General features: G+C 46.0%; 1 protein-coding gene across 1 annotated transcript in view; it reads left to right on the forward strand.

Moving 5' to 3' along the window:
* CAMK1D (calcium/calmodulin dependent protein kinase ID) overlaps positions 1-23,519 on the forward strand; it is a 239,810-nt gene that overhangs the window by 128,970 nt on the left and 87,321 nt on the right. Inside the window, exon 3 of the mRNA XM_082001800.1 lies at positions 22,962-23,036. Within this exon, the coding sequence (XP_081857926.1) occupies positions 22,962-23,036 (75 nt within the window). The remainder of the gene's footprint in view (positions 1-22,961; positions 23,037-23,519) is intronic.

Raw genomic sequence — 23,519 nt, forward strand, 5'->3', positions numbered from 1 at the left:
CTAGCATGGGAGGGATCCTCTTTGTCAAGCAGCATATATAATCATACCGAATTCTTAGAAGTTTTTAAAGTTTAAAATATGCCTTAATCTTAAAAAATGAATTTACATTGTAAAATGTGTATCAGTCCCCATATCAAGGGCAACCACCTTGAAAAGGAAATCATGGGCCTCTGCATTAGAAATCCATGAGTATTGGACTAAAAGAAATCAGACTGCAGGTGAGATTTCTCAGGATATCTGGGAGTGGATGGTCATGCTGAGGGACAGGGAGGTAGGCTGCATCAATTCTGGACCATGATTTGAAGCTCAGTAAAGAAAACGGCCTCTTGATTTCAGCTATTGGCCCCACTCCCTGCTATGGATGGGCACTTCATCCACAACACCGCTCAGCCTGTTTATAAAATGATGAAAAGTAAATCCTGTTTGAAATGGGGGATTAATGTAGGCAAGGGGCTGCAGTGAGCAGAGAGGGTGTACACACATCTGTCCTCTTGTTTTATACTGCAAACCATCACCATGATGTCTGAGTAATGCATTAGCTAGCTTAGGAATTACCAGGTCTGTGGCAAACTTAATGGAGGTGTTAATCACGTTGCTGTTGGGGTTATAAATTACAGTTCATACACATACCTGCTTGATGTTTGGTAGCTAATTTTAGATTTCTATGTCTGAAAGTTCTTTTTAACATTTTTTGTGAGTGACCTGGGTAAGCAAGAAAGCAAGGAGACATTTTTGTCTTGGAAGAGGTTAGCAGCGTTTGCCAGAGAGTCATGTTCTAGCTTTTTCTAACCACCTTTAGAAATGCTTTTCATAGCTAATGTTCTCAGCAAACACATACACAAGTGAACTCTGGGACTTGGAAGCATCTTACACAGCGGGTGGATTCATCCTGGGAGGCAGCTGACAGTTATTTTCAGAAGGCAAACTCCTTCCTCAGGGTTTCTGGTAAGGAGAGGAAGTTTTCAAAAGGAGCTGTGCTCACAGTCTGCTGAGTCAGCATATCCTCAGGCTGCTCTGCTTAGGCCCTGTTCCCAGCCAGCATATCCCTCTCAATGGGTGCTGAGAGATGCCACAGTTAATTTCCAGACCTACAGTTCCCTTCCTTGGTGAATATTTCCACTTTCAATGGCCATTTCTACTTTAATCAACTCAAAGTTGAGTTCCTTTGGACCATTAAACATCTGTGTACTTCCTCCCAAGACGACTGTGAATAACTGGCAAAAAAAGAGATGGAGGCTGTTTATCTGCAGAGCTCTTTGGCCAAGTCCCACCTTCAAACTGTAGCATTGTTATCTGGAAGGAAAAGGAAACCCCGAGAGCCAAGGTAGGATGTAGATTGCCTTAATGGGGTCCAAGGTCTGAGGAAATATCTATGGAAAGAGCTGGGAGCCTAGAGCAGCCCTCCAGAAAGTCCAGATGTTGGATGGAGATTTGCCTAGAAGTAGGCAAAGGCACTGCCCGAACTCTTGTCCCTCTCTGGGGCTTGGAGACCTGCCTCTGGGCAGTACATTAGCAGCCTCTGTTCATCCTGGAGCCAGACCCTACAACCCTTTCTGGAGATGGGTATCCAGCTGAGAAGGGCGTACTGCTTGTTGTTGTGCACTCCCTTCCTGGTGGGGATGCATGGCCAGGCCAGATCATAAGACACCTAGCATCTCACGAGTCCCATCTCCTGTGTGCCTTTGCCACCTGCATCCTGAAACAAGGCTAATGAAACTCCTGGATTTAGGTGTTTTCACCCCTTCCTAATGAAAGTGGCACCAGGAGTGCAGGATTCAAGGCTCAGAAGGAGACCACACCATAGAGTGATCACCTTGTTGGGACTTGGAGCAAGGAAATCTTTGTTCTACTCTGCTTCATGGCTATGTCCTCTGCCTTATAGACATTGGATTAGCAGCAGAAAAAAGCTGTTCAAATGTGGTGCAAAATGTTCATGCCACAGGGGAACATGTGGTATGAGAGAAAGACGCAGGCAAATGAGACAAGGAATCAGGAAGATCATTAGAATCATAGCATGGTTTGGGCTGGAAGGAACCTTTAACACCTTAAGGGACCTTAAGGGCTCATTGACAGGGCTTTAAACTAGACTTGAAGTGGGGAGGGGGATAATATCAGGCTTGCCCATGACAAGCTGTGAGATGACATACCAAGGTTAGAGGGACTGGGTGCTAGCAAGGGCCCTCAGCCTGTTGCTCTGAGATGTGCTGGATACGCTGCAGCACACCTGAAGTCTTACAGAGATGAGCTAAGGGCTCCTGAGGTAGTAGGAGCCAACAGGGAAACACAAGTGAAAGACCTCAAAGGAATTAAGGTGAGTTCCTCTAAGAGGGTGACACAGCCACCTGCCCAGCTGAAGTGCCTCTACACCAATGCACGCAGCATGGGCAACAAACAGGTGGAGTTGGAAGCCACTGTGCTGCTAGAAAGCTACGACCTTGTTGCCATTACTGAAAAGTGGTGGAACGAATCCCATGACCAGAGTGTGGCTATCGATGGCTACAGGCTGTTCAGAAGGGACAGGTGAGGACAGAGAGGCGGAGGCCTTTCTACGTCAAGAAATGGATAGAATGTGGAGACCTGTCTCTGAACAATAACCATGAACATATCGAAAGCTTATGGGTAAGAATCAGAGACCAAGGCAACAAAGGGAACCTCATGGTTGGTGTCTGCTGCAGGCCTCCCCATCAAGGGGAGCTTATTGATGAAGCCTTCTCACTCCAGCTACAGGACTCATCACGCTCGCAGGTTTTCATCCTGCTGGGGGACTTCAACCACCCCAACATCTGCTATAAAAGTAGCACAGTGAGCTGTAGGCAATCCAGGAGACTCCTGGAGTGCATGGAGGATAACTTCTTGTGCCAGGTAATTAGACAGCCCTACCAGAGGGGATGCGATATTGGACCCCGTTGGTCACTAATGCAAGTGAGCTAATTGGTGACATCAAGATTGGAGGCAGCCTGGGCTGCAGTGATCAGGCATTGGTGGAGTTCACAGTCCTGAGGGATATGGGGCAGGCGAAGAGCAGTGTCAGGACGCTAAATTTTGCATGACTGGCACAAATAGCAGTTACAGAGATGACTTCTATATGTGAGACAGCCTGCCACAGGGAAGAAAAGAGCTTTGCACCTCCAGATGGGCTTCTGACAAAGAGTAAATGGACGAGGAGGAGGCAACTGAAACCAGAGGAGAAAACAAGATGTAAAAACAAAATGCAAGCAAAACAGGAGGCACAGAGTAATACACTAATGAAAGATTAATTTTAAGTGTTTTAACCATTCATGCTGAGTGATTAAGTGCTGTGAGATTTGACGAGACTGATTATCTACTCAGAAGTGTATTTATAGCTGTCGAACGCAAAGTGACTTGTTAGAAACAGAGCCTCACCTTCCCCACCTGTATCTGGTACGGAGTTTGTAAAGCATGATTCCACAGTCTGTATTAATCAAAATGATAACAGTGAATTATGTCTGAATTAAGCACACGTGTGACTGATGCAATATTAATTGCTCAGCAGATTTTGTACGTGGGATTACGACTATGTGACTTTACTGGTATTATAGACCTGGTTTCAGTTTGCTGAAACCTGTCTACCCCTTGGGGACTCTTCTTCTCCCTTGCCTTGTACGTTACGGTGTCATCAGAACCAGCTCAGAGGTACCACGCCAGCATGGTATGGACCAGCTCAGGTGTGAATAAGGACACAAGGTTTGGTTATCCTATCATCTAACTTTAGATGTCTACAGGTGTATGTCTTGAAGTAAGAATGTCCATTATTCTGCCCATTCCAACCGACTGGTTCCTCTTGGTTATATCTTTCAGAAAGTTACATAAGGTGACAGAGAGACATTTCTTGGTGTCTGGTATCTCTGGAGGCTGGTGGCTGGTTTCTTGACTCTTGATGTGTCTGTTAGTAGGTGTGAAGTCAAACTTTGAAGCCCAAACGTATTTTGGAAACGTGGATTCATGATTTTTTTTCCTAAGTATTTCCAAAGTTCTTTTCACAGTTTTTGCTCGCAGCTTGTGCCAGCCTGAAGCCTGAGTATGTTTCCATGCTAACTCCGGCTCCCTTTGAACTGCTCATAACTTAAACAAATTCCATTGGCTTTGCAAGCTTTCATTTTTGGTCCTTGCTCAAAGGTGGTTTTTTTTTTTTTTTAAAGTGTGAGAACAGTGTTTCCAGTCACACTTCAGAGCTGTGTAAGTGGGGAGAAATGTACTTTTTTCTGTATGCTTGCATCAAATATGTTGTTATTTTAAAATCCCACCAGAACACGGAGTGACATGGCAGTGCAGTAATACACAAGTTGAAGTATAACTAGATGGATATAGCAATAAAACAGGACAAAAAGACTAGGGCAGAATGCTTGTCTGGATGCAACTCCCGTGCAATTTGGAGTTAAATTTCAAGGGGCATTGTGCAGGAGAGTGTGAAACGTGAGAGGACACATAATTGTTATGGACCTGTGCAATTCTAGGTTTTAAGTTTAGGCACAAATTAGGAATTGTATAGGAACATCTGTGCCTGTATTTGTGTTGCATTTGGAATTGAGATGTTCTGTAAATTTTATTCCAAATCCAGCTCTTGAGAGGTCACCAGATCGCAGATGATAAGACCCGTGAGAATGTGTACATTCATCTAGAAATGAACTTCTAACCTCTTAAGTTTGTGATGCTAATCACATCGCCGATTACTTTCCCAGCAATTTTTACTTATAGTACTCAGCATCTATGAAGTGCCAATATACTTGCAATTTGTGGCAAGACATTGAATTTATTGATGCCACATAAAGCTGAGGTAATGATAAAAAAGTGGTAGGTTTGATGAGTGTTTCATGATGTGTCATAAACGAATGCATTGTTCCAATTAAGAATACAATAGGCAGGAGTGAATGCTATAAAATCACACCCTTTTCTTTGTAGCTCCTTTTTTGCTGTGGGAGAAGCCAAGTGTGGTAGCCTCAAAGGCTGAGCTGGAGAATGCCTTCTTCCCAAACACATGCTCCACCCAGCTCAAAATTGATGCACCCCTTGTGAAGCAAGTTTTGTTGTATCAGGGGTCCTCTAGCATCATCCTGACAAGCTCTATTGGCAGATGTGCTTTAAAAAGGACACGGTTTTAAATGCGTTAATTCAGTATTATTTCTGCTGAGCAACACAGCTTTTAGCACGTCAGAGGAGAGGGCAATGTTACCAGAATGCCCTGTGTCCATCAGCACTAAGGCTGCATTTAGTACCATTTATTTTAGACTTCATCTAATAGCTACCTTTCGTTCTAAATACCTTGAATTAATTAGATGTATTGCTTAGGAAAAAATGAGTCACTGTGTGTGACTTGTATGTGTGACTTGGACACATAAAGTATTAGAAATCTATAGCACTGTAGTTCATAAGTCAGTTAGAAAACATTCTCCAGAATGCCATGGAACAACCTGCTTTTTCATACTGATTTCTTCTTAGCTGAGTGAATGAAAACGAGGAATTGACAAAGATAAACCTGCTACCATTGTCCTTTGAAATACATTTATAAACGCTTCTTTTCAAGGTATTTTCATTCCCATTTCTCACAGAATCACAAAATCATTAAGGTTGGAAAAAACCTTTAAGACCATCAAGTCCAATCATCAAGCTGGCACCACCATGCCCACTAAACCATGTCCCTAAGTGCCACGTCTAATCATTTTTTGAACACTTCCAATGATGGTGACTCCACCACCTCCCTGGGCAGCCTGTTCCAATGCTTGTCCACTCTCAGTAAAGAAATTTTTCCTAATATCCAATCTAAACCTCCCCTGGCGCAACTTGAGGCCATTTCCTCTTGTCCTATCACTAGTTACTTGGGAGAAGAGGCCAACACCCTCGTCGCCACAGCCCCCTTTCAGGTAGTTGTAGAGAGTGATAAGGTCTCCCCTCAGCCTCCTCCAGACTGAGCAACCCCAGTTCCCTCAACCACTTCTCATAGGACTTGTGCTCCAGACCTTTCACCAACTTCATTGCTCTTCTTTGGACACGCTCCAACAACTCAATGTCTTCTTGTAATGAGGGGCCCAAAACTGAACACAGTATTTGAGGTGCAGCCTCACCAGTGCTGAGAACAGAGGGATGATAACTCCACAAGTCCTGCTGGCCACACTATTTCTGATACAGGCCAGGACGCTGTTGGCCTTCCTGGCCACCTGGGCACACTGCTGGCTCATGGTCAGCTGGCTATCAACCAGCACCCCCAGGTCCTTTTGCGCCAGGCAGCTCTCCAGCCACTCCTCCCCAAGCCTGTAGGGTTGCATGGGGTTGTTGTGACCCAGCTGCAGGTCCCGACACTTAGCTTTGTTAAACTTTATACAGTTGGCCTCAGCCCATCAACCCAGCTTGTCCAGATTACCTCTGTAGGACCTTCGTACCCTCAAGCAGATCAATATTCCCGCCCAACTTGGTGTCATCTTCAAACTGACTGAGGGTGCACTCAATCCCCTTGTTGAGACCATTGATAAAGATATTAAACAAGATTGGCCCCAAAACTGAGCTCTGGGGAACACCGCTTGTAACCAGCTGCCAACTGGATTTAACTCCGTTCACCACAACTCTCTGGGCTTGGCCATCCAGCCAGTTATTTACCCAGCAAAGAGTCCACCTGTCTAAGCCATGAGCTGCCAGTTTCTCCAGGAGAATGCTGTGGGGGACGCTGTGAAAGGCTTTACTGAAGGCCAGGTTGACAGCATCCAACATCCTTTCCCTCATCCACTAGGTGGGTCATCTGGTCATGGAAGGAAATCAGGTTGGTCAAGCAGGACCTGCCTTTCATGAACCCGTGCTGTCTGGGCCTGTTCCCATGGTTGTCCTTCACATGCCCTGTGAGCACCCTCAGGATGAACTGCTCCATAATCTTCCCCTGGCTGACAGGCCTGTCATTCCCAGGATCCTCCTTCTGGCCCTTCTTGTAGATGGGCGTCACACTGGCAAGCCTCCAGTCGTCTGGGACCTCCCCTGTTAACCAGGACTGCTGATAAATGATGGAGAGTGGCTTGGCAAGCTCCTCCACCAACTCTCTCAGTACTCTCGGGTGGATCCCATCAGGTCCCATAAACTTGTGAGTGTCCAGGTGGCTTAACAGGTCCTTAACTGTTTCCTGCTGGATTATGAGGAGTTTATTCTGCTCTCCATCCCCGTCTTCCAGCTCAGGGGGCTGAATACCCTGTGGATACCTGGACTGGCTATTAAAGACTGAGGCAAAGAAGGCATTAAGTACCTCAGCCTTGTCCTCATCCTGGGTGACAATGTTCCCTGCCATATCCAGTAAGGGATGGAGATTCTCCTTGCCTCTCTTTTTGTTGTTAATATATTTGTAAAAGCATTTTTTATTATCCTTTACGACTGTGGCCAGACTGAGCTCTAGCTGGGCTTTTGCCTTTCTAATTTTGTCCCTGCTTGCCCTAACGAGATCCTTGTACTCTTCGTGAGTTGCCTGCCCCTTCTTCCAGAGATGATAAACTCTCCTCTTTTCCCTGAGTCCCAGCAAAATCTCCCTGTTCAGCCAGGCTGGTCGCCTTCCCCGCCAGCTCTTCTTACGGCACATGGGGACCGCCTGCTCCTGTGCCTTTCAGATTTCCTTCTTGAAGAACGTCCAGTGTTCCTGGACCCTTTTGCCCTTCAGGACTGTCTCCCAAGGGACTTTCTCAACCAGTGGCCCAAGTCTGCCCTCCCAAAGTCCATGGTAGCAGTGTTGCTGACCCCGCTCCTTACTCCACGGAGAATCAAGAATTCTATCACTTCATGGCCGCTAAGCCCAAGACAGCCTCTTACCACCACATCTCTCACCAGTCCTTCTCTGTTTGTAAACAGCAGGTCCAGTAAGGCACCTCCCCTGGTGGGCTCACTCACGAGCTGCGTCAGGAAGTTACCCTCCACACACTCCAGGAACCTCCTAGACTGTTTCCTCTCTGCCGTGTTATACTTCCAGCAGATGTCCAGTAGGGTGAAGTCCCCCACAAGAACAACGGCCAGCGAATGCGAGACCTCCGCCAGTCACTTATAGAATGTCTCATCCGTCTCTTCATCCTGGTTGGGTGGTCTGTAACAGACTCCCAGCAGGACATCTGCCTCGTTGGCCTTCCCCCTCATCCTTACCCACAAGCACTCTACTTGGTCTTCACAATCTTTGATTTCTATACAATCAAAACTCTCCCTAACATACAGAGCCAACCCACCGCCTCTCCTTCCCTGCCTATCCCTTCTGAAAAGCTTATAGCCATCCATTGCAGCACTCCAGTCATGCGAATCATCCCACCATGTTTCTGTGATGGCAACTATATCACAGCTGTCGCGCTGCACAACGGCTTCCAGCTCCGCCTGTTTGGTGCCCATGCTGCGTGCATTGGTGTAGATGCACTTGAGCTGGGCTATCGATTTCACCCCCAACTCCAGCATGCCACCCCTAGGCTCATCTCTAGTGAGCCTGGTTTTATACTCTTCCCCTTCAAATCCAGTTTAAAGCCCTCTCGATGAGCCCTTCCAGCTCATAAGCAAGAATCCTTTTGCCCCTTGGAGCCAGTTGCACTCCATCTGCTGCCAGCAGGCCCGGTGCAGTGTGAACCGCCCCATGGTCAAAAAACCCCAAATTCTGCCAATGACAGTCCCTGAGCCATGTGTTGACCAAGTGTGCTTTCCTGTTCCTTTCAGTGTTCCCCCCTGCCACTGAAGGGATTGGTGAAAACACTACCTGTGCTCATAATCCATCAACCAGTCGCCTCAGCGCTCCGAAGTCCCTTTTAATCGCTTTTAGACTTATTTGCACAACCTCGTTGCTGCCAACCTGCATGACCAACAGCGGGCAGTAATCAGTGGGCTGGTTCCGCTTCATCATGACATGCAAAAAGTCAATGGGCAGTGGTAAAACCTAGAATAATGGAAAAATAACCCACATGTCAGTGCAATATTGCTCTTTAGCTCTACTGGTCCTACAGTTAGACATGCATTTATTTTACATGAAGGATTTGCTTTCTTAGCATTAATTACTGCTTATGACATTAATATTCTGCTTGTTACTGTCTGAAGTATTGGCACTGTTAACCTCCATGCTCTGGAGCAGGACAGAGCCGCAGTGACATATTTAAAAAACAAAAATTCCATCTGCAGTGGATATTAGGGGTTTAAACTATGGAAAGATTCCAGACTTTCAGCTCTTTAGTGCCTATACCACCTTTGGAAATCACTTGGAGATATATTTTTAAGATATTTAGCTATCTGAAGATACCCGGGAGGATGTTTGAAAGTGCTTTGATGCTTAGTTACTGTAGAAAGTTACTTGAATCATAAGGTACCTGATAATCTTTAGAAGTCTGGTCCTTGACTACTAAGTAGGTGTTTTTAAAGATTTTACTTCCATGCCGCGGGAAAAGAAGGAACTGCAATTTAAAGTGCTCTTTACTGGGCAGGTGACTGCAAGTATAGGCCTGGCTTCTGGTTTAAACTTCTCTGTTACCTCCTCAAAGGCACTTTGGGGACATTTGTGAATCCAGTTTTCTCTCTCCTAAAAATAGAAACCTATACATAGGGTCCCTGTACACTACAGTAATACAAGTAGCAAGAATAAATGAAGTTCAACACTATTTAATTTTTAATTAGACCCCCTTTATCATATCCTTTGTAAAACTGGGAAAATTAACTTTCTCACACCTATTCTCACCTGGTTAAAAACCAATTAACTGTTATACACAAGCCAAATGCATCCTTATTAGCAAGGATTTCTGCTAATTATATTGTTCTGGTTAAATGACTTTTCTGCCACTTGGTGTGTCAAGTTCAGGTCTACTTTGGACTCTGCAGTGATGCTGCCAAGATTTGAGTCCAGCCAACTGAGACTCCTAGCAGTCTTGTCTGAATAAAGACTTAAAGATTTGGCCCAGCTGAATTATGCCACAATTAATTCTGCCCATTACTGGGAGTTTTCTTTCTCTTCCGTCCCTCTGCTTCTTTCCTGAAGACCATATGCAAAGCAAGCCCAGTAGCAGTGGAAGTAGGAGACGTATTTTTGTCTCCAGTATCTGGGAAGACTCAAAATAAAAGAAGCTTGAACATCAGTAGCCTTTACTTAAATTTTAAAATGGTGGGTTCAGTTACAGAGGATTGAAACCATATTTTCCTCTGCCATTACCAGCTGTGCAGAGGAGTAGCTCCAGGACATTCAGTAGTCCCACTACTTTCACACAGGTGTCAGGAGAAGTGAATCTGCCTTTCAATTTCGCTTTCTCTACGCTGTAATTGGGGACAGTAACTCATACTGAACACAGAGTGGTGTGGTCGTCCTCCAAGATTAATCCCCCACTGTGCAGAGCTTTCCCACTTACTATCTTATGGTATAGGGTGTATATGACTCACCCGAAGGCTATTGGCACTTCCCACAGGCAACTGGGGGAGCAGTCTTCTGTGTAGGAGTGTCCTAATAACAGTGATGATGAAATGTGGAAACCTGCCTAGCCTCTTACATATCCTTCTGTCTTTCTCAATAAATAACATAAATTGGCTTCCCAGTAGCTTGATGGGAAGGAGGGAGTTTTCTGGCAGGTTGCTGCTGATGCATTTGTCATGCGGCTCAGCCCTGAGTGTTTGAGTCAGACTGCTGCCAAGATGCCAACTAAGGATTGCCCAGGAACCCCAAGAGAGCTGTGCTCCAGCATCCTGGTCTGTTGACTTCACTGTTCCCTGGGCACATGGCCCTGGGGCCACCCAGGTGGGAAGGGTGCAGGCCAGCATGGCTGATGCACAGTGGCCATAATGACGCAAATACGTCGAGACTTGGTGAATCATAGAATCACAGAATAGTTTGGTTTGGAAGGGACCTTTAAAGGCCATCTAGTCCAACCCCCTGCCATGAGCAGGGACATCTGCAACTAGAGCAGGTTGCTCAGAGCCCCGTCCAGCCTGACCTGGGATGTTTCCAGGCATGGGGCATCTACCACCTCTCTGGGCAACCTGGGCCAGGGTTTCACCACCCTCACTGAAAAATTTCTTCCTTATACCTAGTCTAAATCTCCCCTCTTTTAGTTTAAAACTGTTACCCCTTGTCCTATGGCAACAGGCCCTGCTAAAAAGTCTGTCCCCATCTTTCTCATAAGCCCATTTAAGTCCTGGCAGCTGCAGTAAGGTCTCCCCGGAGCCTTCTCTGCTTCAGGCTGAGCCCCCCCAGCTCTCCCAGTCTGTCCTCCCAGCAGAGCTGTTCCAGCCCTCGGAGCATTGCTGGGGCCTCCTCTGGCCCCGCTCCAGCAGATCCATGTCTTTCCCGTGCTGATGGCTCCAAAAGTCTCAAAACCACACATGCTAGGAGAAGCAAACTGATTATTATTGTACCTCCTGCGCCCTTAGGATCTCCCACCACTTTTGGAGAGCATTTGCTGTTCCTCACTGTAGGAGACAATTGCAGCTGGGCAAATCTGACACTGTTGGCCTCTAGCATGACACTGAGGAACTGTAATGGACTTTAATTATCATGCGCACACTCAAGCTGATGGGACTCAATCAGGGCTTGTGGTTTTCTAGGCTGCCCAGCAACAATACATGGTAGCCCAGTTTGCAGAGCTGAGCATGCAAAGGACTCATCAACTTCACTTGGAGGAAAAAGTTTATGCTCAGGATGTCATTTGTGCTTGGTTGCCCATTTGCTTTTCCGCTTCTCTTGTGGTGAAAATACAGCTTTGAGGTGTAAACCTCTTTGGATATGACTGTAAAGCATAGCCCTGCTTTGTGCTGTGAGCCGAAGTGTCCTTTTGGTTACATCGCCGCTGTTCTCCAAGTACGTAAACGATCTCCGCCTTTGTACTGTTGCTTGTCCTTATCATCTGCAGTATGGCTCCACCTCACCCATGTGCACTAGCTTTTAGGGTAACCCAACAGCTGAAGATCCTGTACGTGCCACAGCTGGGAGTGCCAGCTTTGCCACATCTCCTGGGTGATGGCGATAGCTACATTTCCCATATGGTGGAATTAAATACCTAGTTTTGTTACATCTTTCGATCCCATGCTTGTCCAAATAGCCAGTTATCCATGTTTTTGTGTAACTTATGGGTGGTATAACATTCACCCTTCATTAGTATGTATGCAAAACAATGAAGGAGATAATAGTAGACGGCAACATCCCTGTGTCTGTGTCAAACGGAAGTTTCACGGGTGGCAGAGCTTTCTTTTCAGAAGTGTAGTATCTGCTGCCAGGTTTCAGATATAACTGAATGTATGTGTACATACTGCAGTCATCTGAGAATCAGGAGGCTACAAAAAGAACATTGTACAAGTTATTCAGCTCTTCATTCACTGTGAACTAGTAAGAGCTTCTCATTTTTTGAGGCAAGGTACAGGGATAGTTACTCTGCCTGCAGCCAGATCACCCTTCCAAGAGTGTCAGTCTTCCTCTAAAGCACTGTTGGGCAAGAGTTTTGCAAATAGAGCCTCCTTTTATGTTCATCTGTCATTGCATGAAACCCCTCGGCTCAGGAGCTGCCCACCACCTTTAATTGCACATAGCTCCTCATGTCTCTTCGGCAAGGGAGTTGGAATCAGCTATAATTACTGGCTGCACATGTAAATCCACACTCCTCCACACTGGAAAAACAGGGCTGCTGCCAACAACTAAAAGATGGTTCACTGTTTTCGGCTGAGATAGATCCTTGCAACCACTACTTTTATCTTTTTCACCTTTAATGATTAATTCATCATTAATATTTGTTTTGATGTGTTTCAAATTAAACACTCTGGAGGCTTTTGCTCAAGCTTTGCAAGCCTTTTTGAACACTGCCAATTGGGATCCACTGCTTGGAAACTGTCGTTCTGATGGCTGGGTCTGCTCCTCGTGGAAATCAGGGATGCTCCTGAAATCAGGGATGGCACTGACACAAGGATATTCCTGTTGCCTTAAAAGGGCTGCAGGTCCTACTGTAGGAATCCAAGCATTTCAGAAGGTTATTTGGTCCTAGTCTTCCTGCTGGAGCTGTGAGTTACTGTAACAGAAGACCCAGAACCTGAATTTCTTTCTTTTTAAAGGCTACTGAGCAGCTTTTCCATGAAAATTCTTGAGACAAGTGGACACAAGGTTGGCACCTAACTCTGGGTGTGCAGTCTAGGAATCCCTTGTTTTTATTCTCAAAGTGCCTATATGCATTTGTTATGTTTGTGTGGGATTATAAATCTCCAACAGTGTCTAGCGAAAGCTCATGCACCTGTGCCAGAGACGTTCAGCCTTTGTCTGAGCTCTGCTGTGATCCGGATGTGAGGCGGAACGGGGCATGACCTCAGCCTGTGTCCCGGGGAGGTAACGAGCCTGTGGGCTCACTCGTTGATGCTTACTGGCCCCAGCAGCACGGCCGGCACCACAGCTGGAGTCAGCTGTTGGTTCAGAAATGGTCAGGATGCTGCCTCCAGCATCCCTTTCGCACTGTGCCTGATGGCTAGAAAGTACCTTCAGGAGGAAAATACATGTGCTCTGGGCCTGAGGAGGTTCATGCATCTCTCTCCGCTTCCCAAGAGGGAATCAATCTATTTTTTAAGATGAGCAAACAGTCCCCCCTTCGCCAAGCTGCACTACTGTGCAGAGTGGTGCAGGAAGGCCACCATGCAGACTCCAAATGGCCCTGGCAGTGAAGGAGCCAGACCAACCTCTGCTTACAGGATCTGGGGAAATTAGAAATGAAGAGAAGGATCACACTGCTAGGGAGTATAACACAAGGTAGGGAATGGATCAGAAGTTGCGAGGTGTGTGTGGGTAGGTTTTGTCACAGCCAGTTAGTGTTACAGCTGCTTAACTACACAGCTTATGTTTCCAGCTGCAAATTGTCTCCAATTTGACATTATCACCGTGAAATCTCATGAGAATATTTTATGAACATGGTACGCAAGGCTGGCATTCGCGGTGGAAGACATGCAGTGCTGGGGAAGAAAGACCACTGAAATTGTTGGAAAGATTTCTTGGTCTTCACCCTTGAGTAACAGGAAATCACAGAGGTGATGGGTAGGATCTAAAAGATGAAGTGGAGAGAGGTCAAAGGTGTAAAAGCATGAGACAAGGTCTCCTGACACCTCCCCGTCCTTTCTCCTCTTCGCAGTGGGTTATACCCCATGTAAGCCCCAGAGGAGGCAGCTGTGTTGATAGTGGAATCACTCAGCATCCTGCTAGGACACGGGCTGAGCACAAATCCCATCCAAGCTCATTTCTTTTTATATAGAAAATTACGTGACAAATTGAAGTGTTAAATCCTGAAGTAACTAAACTGGCAAAAATATGTTACTTTTAAAATCATGACTACCTTCTAAGGCTAATAGAAGAGGTTCTTTTGGTGGGCATGTGTCTCCCGAATTTTGGCTGCCCCTGCTTCCTTCGAACGCCTGGTCTGAGCCACTTGCCACTTACTCTTATCACTTGGGCTTTTTATCACAGTGTCCTCTTCAGTCACAGCTGAGGGAAGGTGTATAAGTGATTCATCCCTCCATGTCTGCCTTTGTGTCCTATCTTCTAGGCATCCAGGGTCTTTCTTTTCTAGCTGATTTTCCAAAGCAGGCAGGACTGTATGGTGGTGTGTCCTACCCACTCCAGTTAACCTGTCAGAAGCATAGAGACCTTAAAGATATTAGTAAAGACACTAATTTCCTTCATGTGTTGTGAGCAGTCTGTGGTTTGGAGATCACACGTGACACCAAAGTTCAACTTCTTGGCCTTCCAAGCCATGAAGATTTAACTAATCTGGCCAGACAATCAACATATGGGCACTGAACCATCTGGCTTTGAGCTGGAATTAGCTCTCCCTTGCCCAGTCATTAGATCAAGCGAGGCGAGATGGGCAACGTGGGTGGGAACAAAAGGTATGTCAGTGGTAGGAGATCAGAGGAGATCAAAAATGCCGTCTGGCCGTGAGACATAGCACCATTTGTATCTTCCTGCTCATAAGTATGAGTTCTCTTTCATTTTTAATGCAAAGGAATATATTCAATCTGAATCCAGTAAACCCCCTGCAGCTCTTTGCAATAAGCACATTAAGTATAGAACTTCAAAAAAAACAGCAATCTAAATGCAGTAAGAGAGAAAAAGCAGATGTTTTGGCTTTGTAAGCTCTGTAGATCTTTGCTAAGAACAGCTGACATCTGCCTGGTTTTGTTCACATCTCTGCACACAACCTCACATCTCACAACCTTAGCTGAGGTTTCGCTAACTTTCACATTATTTGCATGTGTGTTTGTGAATGAGAGAGGGAGACTGCTGATCTGAGATGGTGGAGACCAAAGCCCTTTCTGTAGCCGCAGAAGCTGTCACCACTGCAGTACCATGTACTTGTTGGCTTCAGGGGAGAGGAACAATGTGTGGGATATGAAGTAGTAGAAATTAATCTCAGTGCCATTAAACCTGCCACCTTTCTTCTAAAGCTGTCTCCAAAGGTGTCTGTTTCAGGGGAGGCTGGTTGACTTGGTGATACGAATCTGGTAGCCTTTTATTTACCATGGGCTGTCGAACCCTCGGATGGCACTAACACAAGGGTACTAGCCCCATGTTGGCATGAGCATTTTTAAGTTTACGATCTTCCAGCCTGGAACTTGACTTTTTTGTGCAAAAGAAAATAAAATCAACCAACTCCCTTTTTTTTCCCCTCTGCAAACTGTACTGCAAGCAGCCCCAACCTATGCAGTTCCTGCTTGCTTCTTGTGAACTGCCTGGGGCCACCTCTCCTGGCTGCTTGGAGTCATTGTACAGTGATGTCAGTAGACTGTTTGCTGACAAGGCAATGGTGGTATAAAAGGCATTCCTGTTGAGCGGCCTGAAATCATCAAGGAGACAAAAGGTTTCAATCTGAGATATAAAATCCCACAAGATAGTTTGTGCCCTGTTGGAGGGGGACAGGTCTGCTATAAAGTCACCTTTTACAAGATACAAGATACCAGAGTCAATGCATGAGAAAGACCTGATAAATACAAACTGTGGGGCAAAAAAAAAAAGCTTGAACTGGAGCTTACATTTCTTCTTTTCACACCAGAATGTCTGTGTGGGAGGGAAACCTGGATGATGGGAGAAGTGTCCTGCTGAACTCTGCTCATGCAAATATCAGTGAAGCTATATGGGGAATATCCAGCTGTAAAATACCCGTCCTGGAGGATGTTTGGGGGCTATGGGATAAGAAAGGGAAGGGGTAGAGTTAGAGATATGGTACCTCACATCGTACATGCCTGGATGATTTTCAAAAGTCTGAATTATAAGAGGCCTTACATCAAGGTAAGGCACTGCAAGTCCCATGGACAGCATCAGTATTTGAAGGTTTTTCCAGACCAGGAGTGGTGGGCAGAGCTCTGCTGCAGTCAGCCAGACATTTCCAGGACAGCCATCAGTTTCCTTCCCTGTACCAACCCTTGCCATCTCACTTACCTTGTTCCCCTCTTAGCAGACTTGTCGTGCTTTCCCCTTGGGGGCAGGCTGGCTTGTTCCCATGAGTTCTCACATCATTATGAGCCATCCTGAAGATTTTTTGGTAGGTTTTTTTCATGCAGAAAGCAATCTGATATGATCACTCGGTGTGAATATGTGTGAGACTATCCTAATATCTGTTGAAATTATTGACTCATTTCAACTGAATGAGACAGCTGAGCAGAGGTAAGTTTCTAGTGTCCTCCAGAGCAGAAGCTCTGATTTAAACGCTTCCCTTGGCCAACTAGTGAATTCATCAAGCCCAGTAACCCCTACGCTGGTGGCAAAACTCTCTATATGTGGAAATAATGGAACGTTTATTTGCAAAGACATTTGGTTACTCAAAGCTACAAATCCTTACAGACTCAGGCTTTGTTAGTTCTGGCTTCCACAAACTTATGTGTGCTTTCTTGTGGCATTTTATCCATGACACTTGCTGTTCAAGGAGGTGCAGCATTAAATGTCATGTCTTGCAAATGTAACACTCTGACTCAGAAAGAGTTGTTACGGAGGGAACCTGCCCTACTTAAATGGCTCTCATGTTTGCCCAAGGTTTTTGCACAGTATTCTTCTAACTGGTCCTAGTTTTCAGTGTTAAATATGATAGATGTTAATATAAGTGATTCGATCATAGTTTATAGCATGCATTTGCAGCTGGGATATTTAACATGCTCTCCTGGCAGCTCGGCAACCAAAGCAACAGCAAAATCTGGGTCCTCTGCTTTTATCCATGCAGAGTGCTACCCCTCTAATTAACGATCTGTGGCAATATGCCACCAGTTTTCTTTCAGCAATTTGGCCTCTGGGATAGTCATGAGCCAACAGAGATGTACAGAAAGCTTGGTCATTATAGGATTTAGTTTCCCTCATTGTACATCAACTTCCATATTTTAATCCTTTGCTTCTTAAAAGCAATCTCCAGCCAAAGCCCATGGAATATATTGATTTTTTATTTTTTTTTTTTTTCCAAAGATTAAAGTGAGTTTTACCCATTAGGGCTAGTTGTGATCCTATGCGACTTATGCCCTTCTGGTGGCAGTGAGTACAATGTGGCAGCTCTGTTCTGGCCCATGGTGAGGATGGATTTTAGCATCACTGGAGTGCCACACCACATACTGATCACTACACCAACACCGCAGCATACCCCGTTTGGCATGATGGAAACTGTCATGCAGGGCCAAATGCCAGACCTGGTCAAGTCAGGTCTTGTTTCAGCTCCTTCAGAGGCAGACATTTCTGTGTTACAGCAGCACTGGATGCCGTAGGAGTCAGGGAAAAATGACAATTCCCCTATCAATGCTCTTGTGCAACGACTCCACAGCAAGCAAAGGGGACCAGTCTGTGCTTGGGGCTCTGCAGCAGATCACACGCTCCCCCGTCAGCCCTTGTTTGCACAGCTGCCACGCTCAGAAACGTCACCTGAAGTCATTGGTTGCCCAGTTCGGTTTGTTTCTTTAAGTCTTGGCTGGCAATTTGCTCGTATGTTAAAATATTGCTCAGGTGCAACATTGCCTCCATGCGTGTTGCTGACGTCTTTGTAACAACATGGGCAGAATCACAGACCTCAGAGGTTGGAGGGGAAACTTGATAATTTTGCATGGTTGCATCAAGCGTTGTGGCCTTTGTCTGCCTGTGGCATGACATCCAAGCCAGTCCTGTCCTGAAAATGGTGAATCCATCCTTTCTTTTCATAGTCTCTTACCAGGATGAATCACTCTTCATGTTTTATTGTATACTTAAATTTCCACTCACTTCTAGGTTTATCTTTTTTGTCCCCTGGATTGCAGCATCTCGTGGGCCTTGTAGGGTGAAGAGCCCTGAGTGAATTTGCCTCTCTTTATTGGTGTTTTTATTTCGAGCCATCTTCTTGCTGTCACATGGCCTCAGAATATTCCTGAAAATGAACAAAGCAGCAGTGGCCAGAGGTGGCAACTGCCCTTCGTCACAGATGGGGGGATTTGCAGGCACACACCACGGTGTGGGAGATGTGAGCAGGACCTGGGGTTTGCCAGGAAGGAGGGAGAGCATCAGGGAAAACAGCAAGTGTGATGAAAGAGAGGTTAAAAGGATGGTAAAGGAGATTTCCTTAGCTGGATGTTTCTTTGTTCATAACAATTTACATAATCTGATCTAATTTGCTTTAACCAAGCCCATGTTTTGATGTTCACTTTCAGGGCTTTTTTTTATTTTTTTTGAAACCGTTTCCAGATGAGAACTGCTGTCACCCCAGTCCGTGTCCACGTCCCCCCTGCTACAGCCATAATGTTGCACTGTCACGTACCACAACAACATTGATGTGTTGCTTTGTGCAGAGTTAATCCAGGGCAGGTTCATCTACTGCAGCATGGGAGCCACACATTGGGAAACGGGGAGGCCAGAGAGGAAAGACAGAGTGAAGAAAAAGGCTGCAGGGTGGTGAGGTTAAGACCCTCTCACAGAGGTGGGAAGGAGAAGGGTTTGGGATAATAAGGCCCGTTGGTTAAGGTAATACTCTGGGGTCGGGGGATCTGGATTCTTGGTCCCCTCTGCTCCCTCCTCTCATGTGATTACAGAAACACTTTCAGCTGTTCTGCATGCCACTTCCCCTTTTGTAAAATGAGAGCAGCACCTTGTAAAAAAATTAATCCTGGCAGGTCTTGAGGAGATCAGATAGTCTGGTGAGTATTTCTGCTAAGTGAGATCACCGGCGGGGCTGTGGGGAGCCATCTGGAGGCTTAGCAGCACAAATCCTCTGAACCTTTGAGAGTCACTCGGTGCTTCTAGAGTGGGACAGAAAAGGAGGTAATAATTAAGCCATTCCCAAATCCCTCCTGATCTGTGACCATCAAGTAGCTGCCGCTGCACAGGGCTTTCATCAGCTCTTGATGTACCCAAGCATCTGTGCAAGCCAGAATTCTCTGTTTGGCCATTACCTGCATGCCTGGCACTGCCGATCTCACAGGAGTGGGACAAACTTGTCCCAGTCCCCAGTGGCCTTCGTGGTGTTGACAAAATGCCGTGAGAATACCTCACCCAATCTCCCAAATCCCAGGGTGTTATTGTAATGAACAGTATCCAGCCTTGAAGGGTTAATTATTGTGTATCAGGGCTGTAGGTGTTTGCTTACCCATGCATTAAAGTGAAGAAGGAGTGCAGGAATTTCTGCGGGTGAAGGGCAGAGGAGTGGGTGGCTGCTGTGGGCTGCAGTGACCTCTGTGGGGAAGCCTACGGCTGCTCTGGTCCAGCTTCAGCAGCTCAACCCACAACTTGATAGAAACCGTAGGTTTTGCAATGTTTGCAATGTTCTTTGCAGTGTGGTCTGCACTTCGGCCACAACAACCCCATGCAACGCTACAGGCTTGGGGAGGAGTGGCTGGAGAGCTGCCCGGCGGAAAGGGACCTGGGGCTGCTGGTTGACAGCCGGCTGAACATGAGCCGGCAGTGTGCCCAGGTGGCCAAGAAGGCCAACAGCGTCCTGGCCTGTATCAGGAATAGTGTGGCCAGCAGGAGTAAGGCAGTGATTGTGCCCCTGTACTCAGCACTGGTGAGGCCACAGCTTGAATCCTGTGTTCAGTTTTGGGCCCCTCACTACAAGAAGGATGTTGAGGTGCTGGAGCGTGTCCAGAGAAGGGCAACGAAGCTGGTGAGGGGTCTGGAGCACAAGTCTTATGAGGAGTGGCTGAGGGAACTGGGGTTGTTCAGTCTGGAGAAGAGGAGGCTGAGGGGAGACCTTATCACTCCCTACAACTACCTGAAAGGGGGTTGTGGTGAGGTGGGGGTTGGTCTCTTCTTCCAGGTAATAAGTGATGGGATGAGAGAAAATGGCCTCAAGTTGTGCCAGGGGAGGTTTAGATTAGATATTAGGAAAAATTTATTCACCGAGAGGGTGGTCAAGCATTGGAACAGGCTGCCAGGGAGGTGGTGGAGTCGCCATCTCTGGAAGTGTTCAAAAAACGTGTGGATGTGGCACTTCAGGACATGGTTTAGGGGACATGGTGGCGCTGGATTAATGGTTGGACTTGATGATCTTGAAGGTCCTTTCCAACCTTAGTGATTCTGTGATTCTCTGATTCTTCCCAAGTGATTTCCATCCCTTTTTTTGTTTTTTTTTTTTTTAATCTTGAGTTCCATTTTCCTTTTAAATAGCTGGTCATTTGAGAGTCCATCTGAGTAGAGAAACGCTGTGCAAGTCAAGCTGCGATGTGCACTTTGCTGGGAAGACTAAGCACTGTGTAATGCTATGACTAAGGCCCTGCTGGTCTTGATGAGGCTGAGGCAAAGTGGAGAAAAATGCCTCCTTCCCATCTCAGCAAGCCCCTCGAGTGCAGCGGCCATCAGTGCTTGGAGTGGCTGGTGTGCACAGGCATCACCTCCCAAAGGGACATCTGCTTCCAAATACCCTCATGCCTATGCTGGTGGCTCCCTCTGTACTTTGGGGGTGAGTCAGCTTCTTCTGCTGCCTTCTTCCCCATTATATTTTGTATTCCCTGTCTCCCTGAATCCCACGCACTCATATACAGCATCTGATTTCAAAGAGAGGCAGATTGGCTCAAGGATGCCGTAATGGTAGGACTAAACCCTTTCTCCCCCCTCCTCTTTAGAACCAAGCAAGTTTATCCACCTTCAGAGAGTGCAGTGGTGCAGTGCCCATTTGGTTTGTAAATCAGAAAGAGGAGAGGGTCTTGCAGCAACCCTCAGCGTGCGGCGTTGCCTGTCTGATGAGCTCTTCTGGCCTCTGCCTCCCCGGCTGTTCGTCTTTGTGGGTAAACCACCCGTTAGCCCTGTGTGTGACAGTTAGGTGCTGCTGGCAGCTGTCTCAGAGGGTTGGTTAGGAGAACCTCTGGGGTTTTCAAAAATAGAAATGCAAAGCATTACTATATGCATGGTAAAAACCTTATGGCAGACTAAGTTGGAGGCTATAAAGAGATAATGCTATAGTAGATTATTTGTATTAAAACTGCCTTCATCACGATGGTATGAGGTACAGAAATAATCACATGAATGTGCATAGAGGAAAATGGATAAATACATATAATAAGTTCCATTAAAAGTGACTGTTTGCTTGAAATGTCATTTGGGATCCTTCAACTAACTTCAACAAGGCAAAACTGCCCTTGCTCTAACTGGAACCCTTAAGGGAACAGGCACTAGACCTGCACAGCAAAATAAAGGTTTCCAAGCATGTGCTGTGTAAAGCCAAGTGGGTGGTGTATTGGTTTCCTGTTGTCAATATTAAGAACTTAATTTATGATGCAGTCTACCTGGAAATTTGGCTAATATATCATAGGATTTTCCAGACATTTATGTAGAATGATGAGCCTACTCATGTGTTTGTTGCCCTGACATCCTGTAGTGCATTATATTTGAGTTCACTTATTGTTGTTAAATTTCCTGTGTGTGAAGGTCCTTATATGAATGCAGTTTTTCAGGACTGATTATGGGCATAAATTCAGGTCAGTCATAATCTTTCCAGTGAATTCAGAGGAAATTGGATTAGTCTGCGTTCTTACAGGAAAGATCATGCTGGGCACGGGGGACCTTCTGCTCTCAGCATGTTCACGCAGACATTAGGGCACTTGGGACTGTTGAGGATGAGGTTCTGACACATGATTAAGCATCTTATTTAAACTACTTAAATCTTGAAACATGTAGAGAGATTTGCATTTGCTGACAATGTACTTTTACTTTCTTTCGGAATGTGTCCATCTTTGTTTAATGAGTGGTCTTTGCTTAGCGTTTCCCAGCTTTCTCTTGCTCTTAAAAGAACTGTCTGCGATTGATGTAATTAATAGTCTGCCCTTGCAGTTGTACTGCTAGTGTCTTTAGGGTTTGCACAAGTTAAATGTATCCTTTGGAATTTATTTGTAAGCATTTAAGGAGCAAACCCAGAGAGGCATTGCTCCGAGTAGTTGATTAGATGTATACTTGTGGAGATGATTTTTCTCTTTAAAGCTAGCATTTTGGCAAGATGCTTAGTGGGAATCACTGGTGGGAATGGTGAGGGTGTAGAAAACCCATGAAGATGCTGGCAGCCGTTGCACAAAAGCTGCACGGTGCTTAATAATACTGCAGGGAAATTCGGGCGTCCAGAGCAGGTGTGACATTGGAGCAGGGCAAATTTGGTGGGAAGAAGCTTCGGACTGTCGTATGGCGGCTGCCTACCTGTGTCAGCTTCTGCGAGGGGCAAATCCGCCTTCTCCCTGCCAGCCCGCACCCTGCCTCCGTCACCCCCTCACACCCTCCTTTGCTGCTGTCCTGAGACTTCAACCTCCAGCCAACCATCTCCATGCATCTGACACGGGAACTGTAAACCTCTAATACCCCGGATACTTAACCCTTAAATATTTTGCCTTCAGAGAGGGCTGAAGGAATTTTCTGTGACTAATAAAAGTATTCTGGGCTGCGAAGCACTCACGACTGTTTACTTTGGTCAAGGTCATATTTTATGATGTTGAATAACGCACTGACAAGTAGTCTCTAACTAAAAATTGCTTTATGTTTTGCAGCCACGCAAAAAAATAAAAATCAGTATTTCATCTTATATTTTCTTATGGTTTTTCAGAATCAAGCATGAAAACATAGTTGCCCTGGAAGACATCTATGAGAGTCCGAACCATTTATATCTGGTCATGCAATTGTAAGTACCGAACCTAATGATGTTTTTGTGTCAAAATTGCCAGTTGCTCTGGTGTTGTTCTTTGATGCCACAGGTGGGATTTGTGAGAGATATTTGCCTTATGTGCTGCAGTCTGCAAAATCCTCGGCAGGTGGTTAAAAGTGCATCTTCAGGCTTGATGGGCTGGGCTGTTGTGAATTCGGGAACTAAGGTGTCTTGTGAATAGTCTCACCCAAATCAAACCTGCGTGAAGAGGAGATGGTGCGGGGATCGGAACTGGCTCTGTACGTACAGAGTTGCCACAGTTTAGTTCTCCATGACTCAACAGATACCTGGTCTGTACTGATCAAGAGGTGACCCAACATGCCACCATGTGCATGGGTGCTGGATCTGCAAGACAGCATCATCCTTGTCTCAGCAGTAGTGGTAGCTCATACTATTCTTTGACACATCTCTCTCACCAGAGCCCTTCGTCTTCCCTGTTTTCTCCTGCTGAGCCTGAGA

This window comes from Phaethon aethereus (assembly GCF_964289735.1).
Source record: "Phaethon aethereus genome assembly, chromosome: 1".
Classification (NCBI taxonomy): domain Eukaryota; kingdom Metazoa; phylum Chordata; class Aves; order Phaethontiformes; family Phaethontidae; genus Phaethon; species Phaethon aethereus.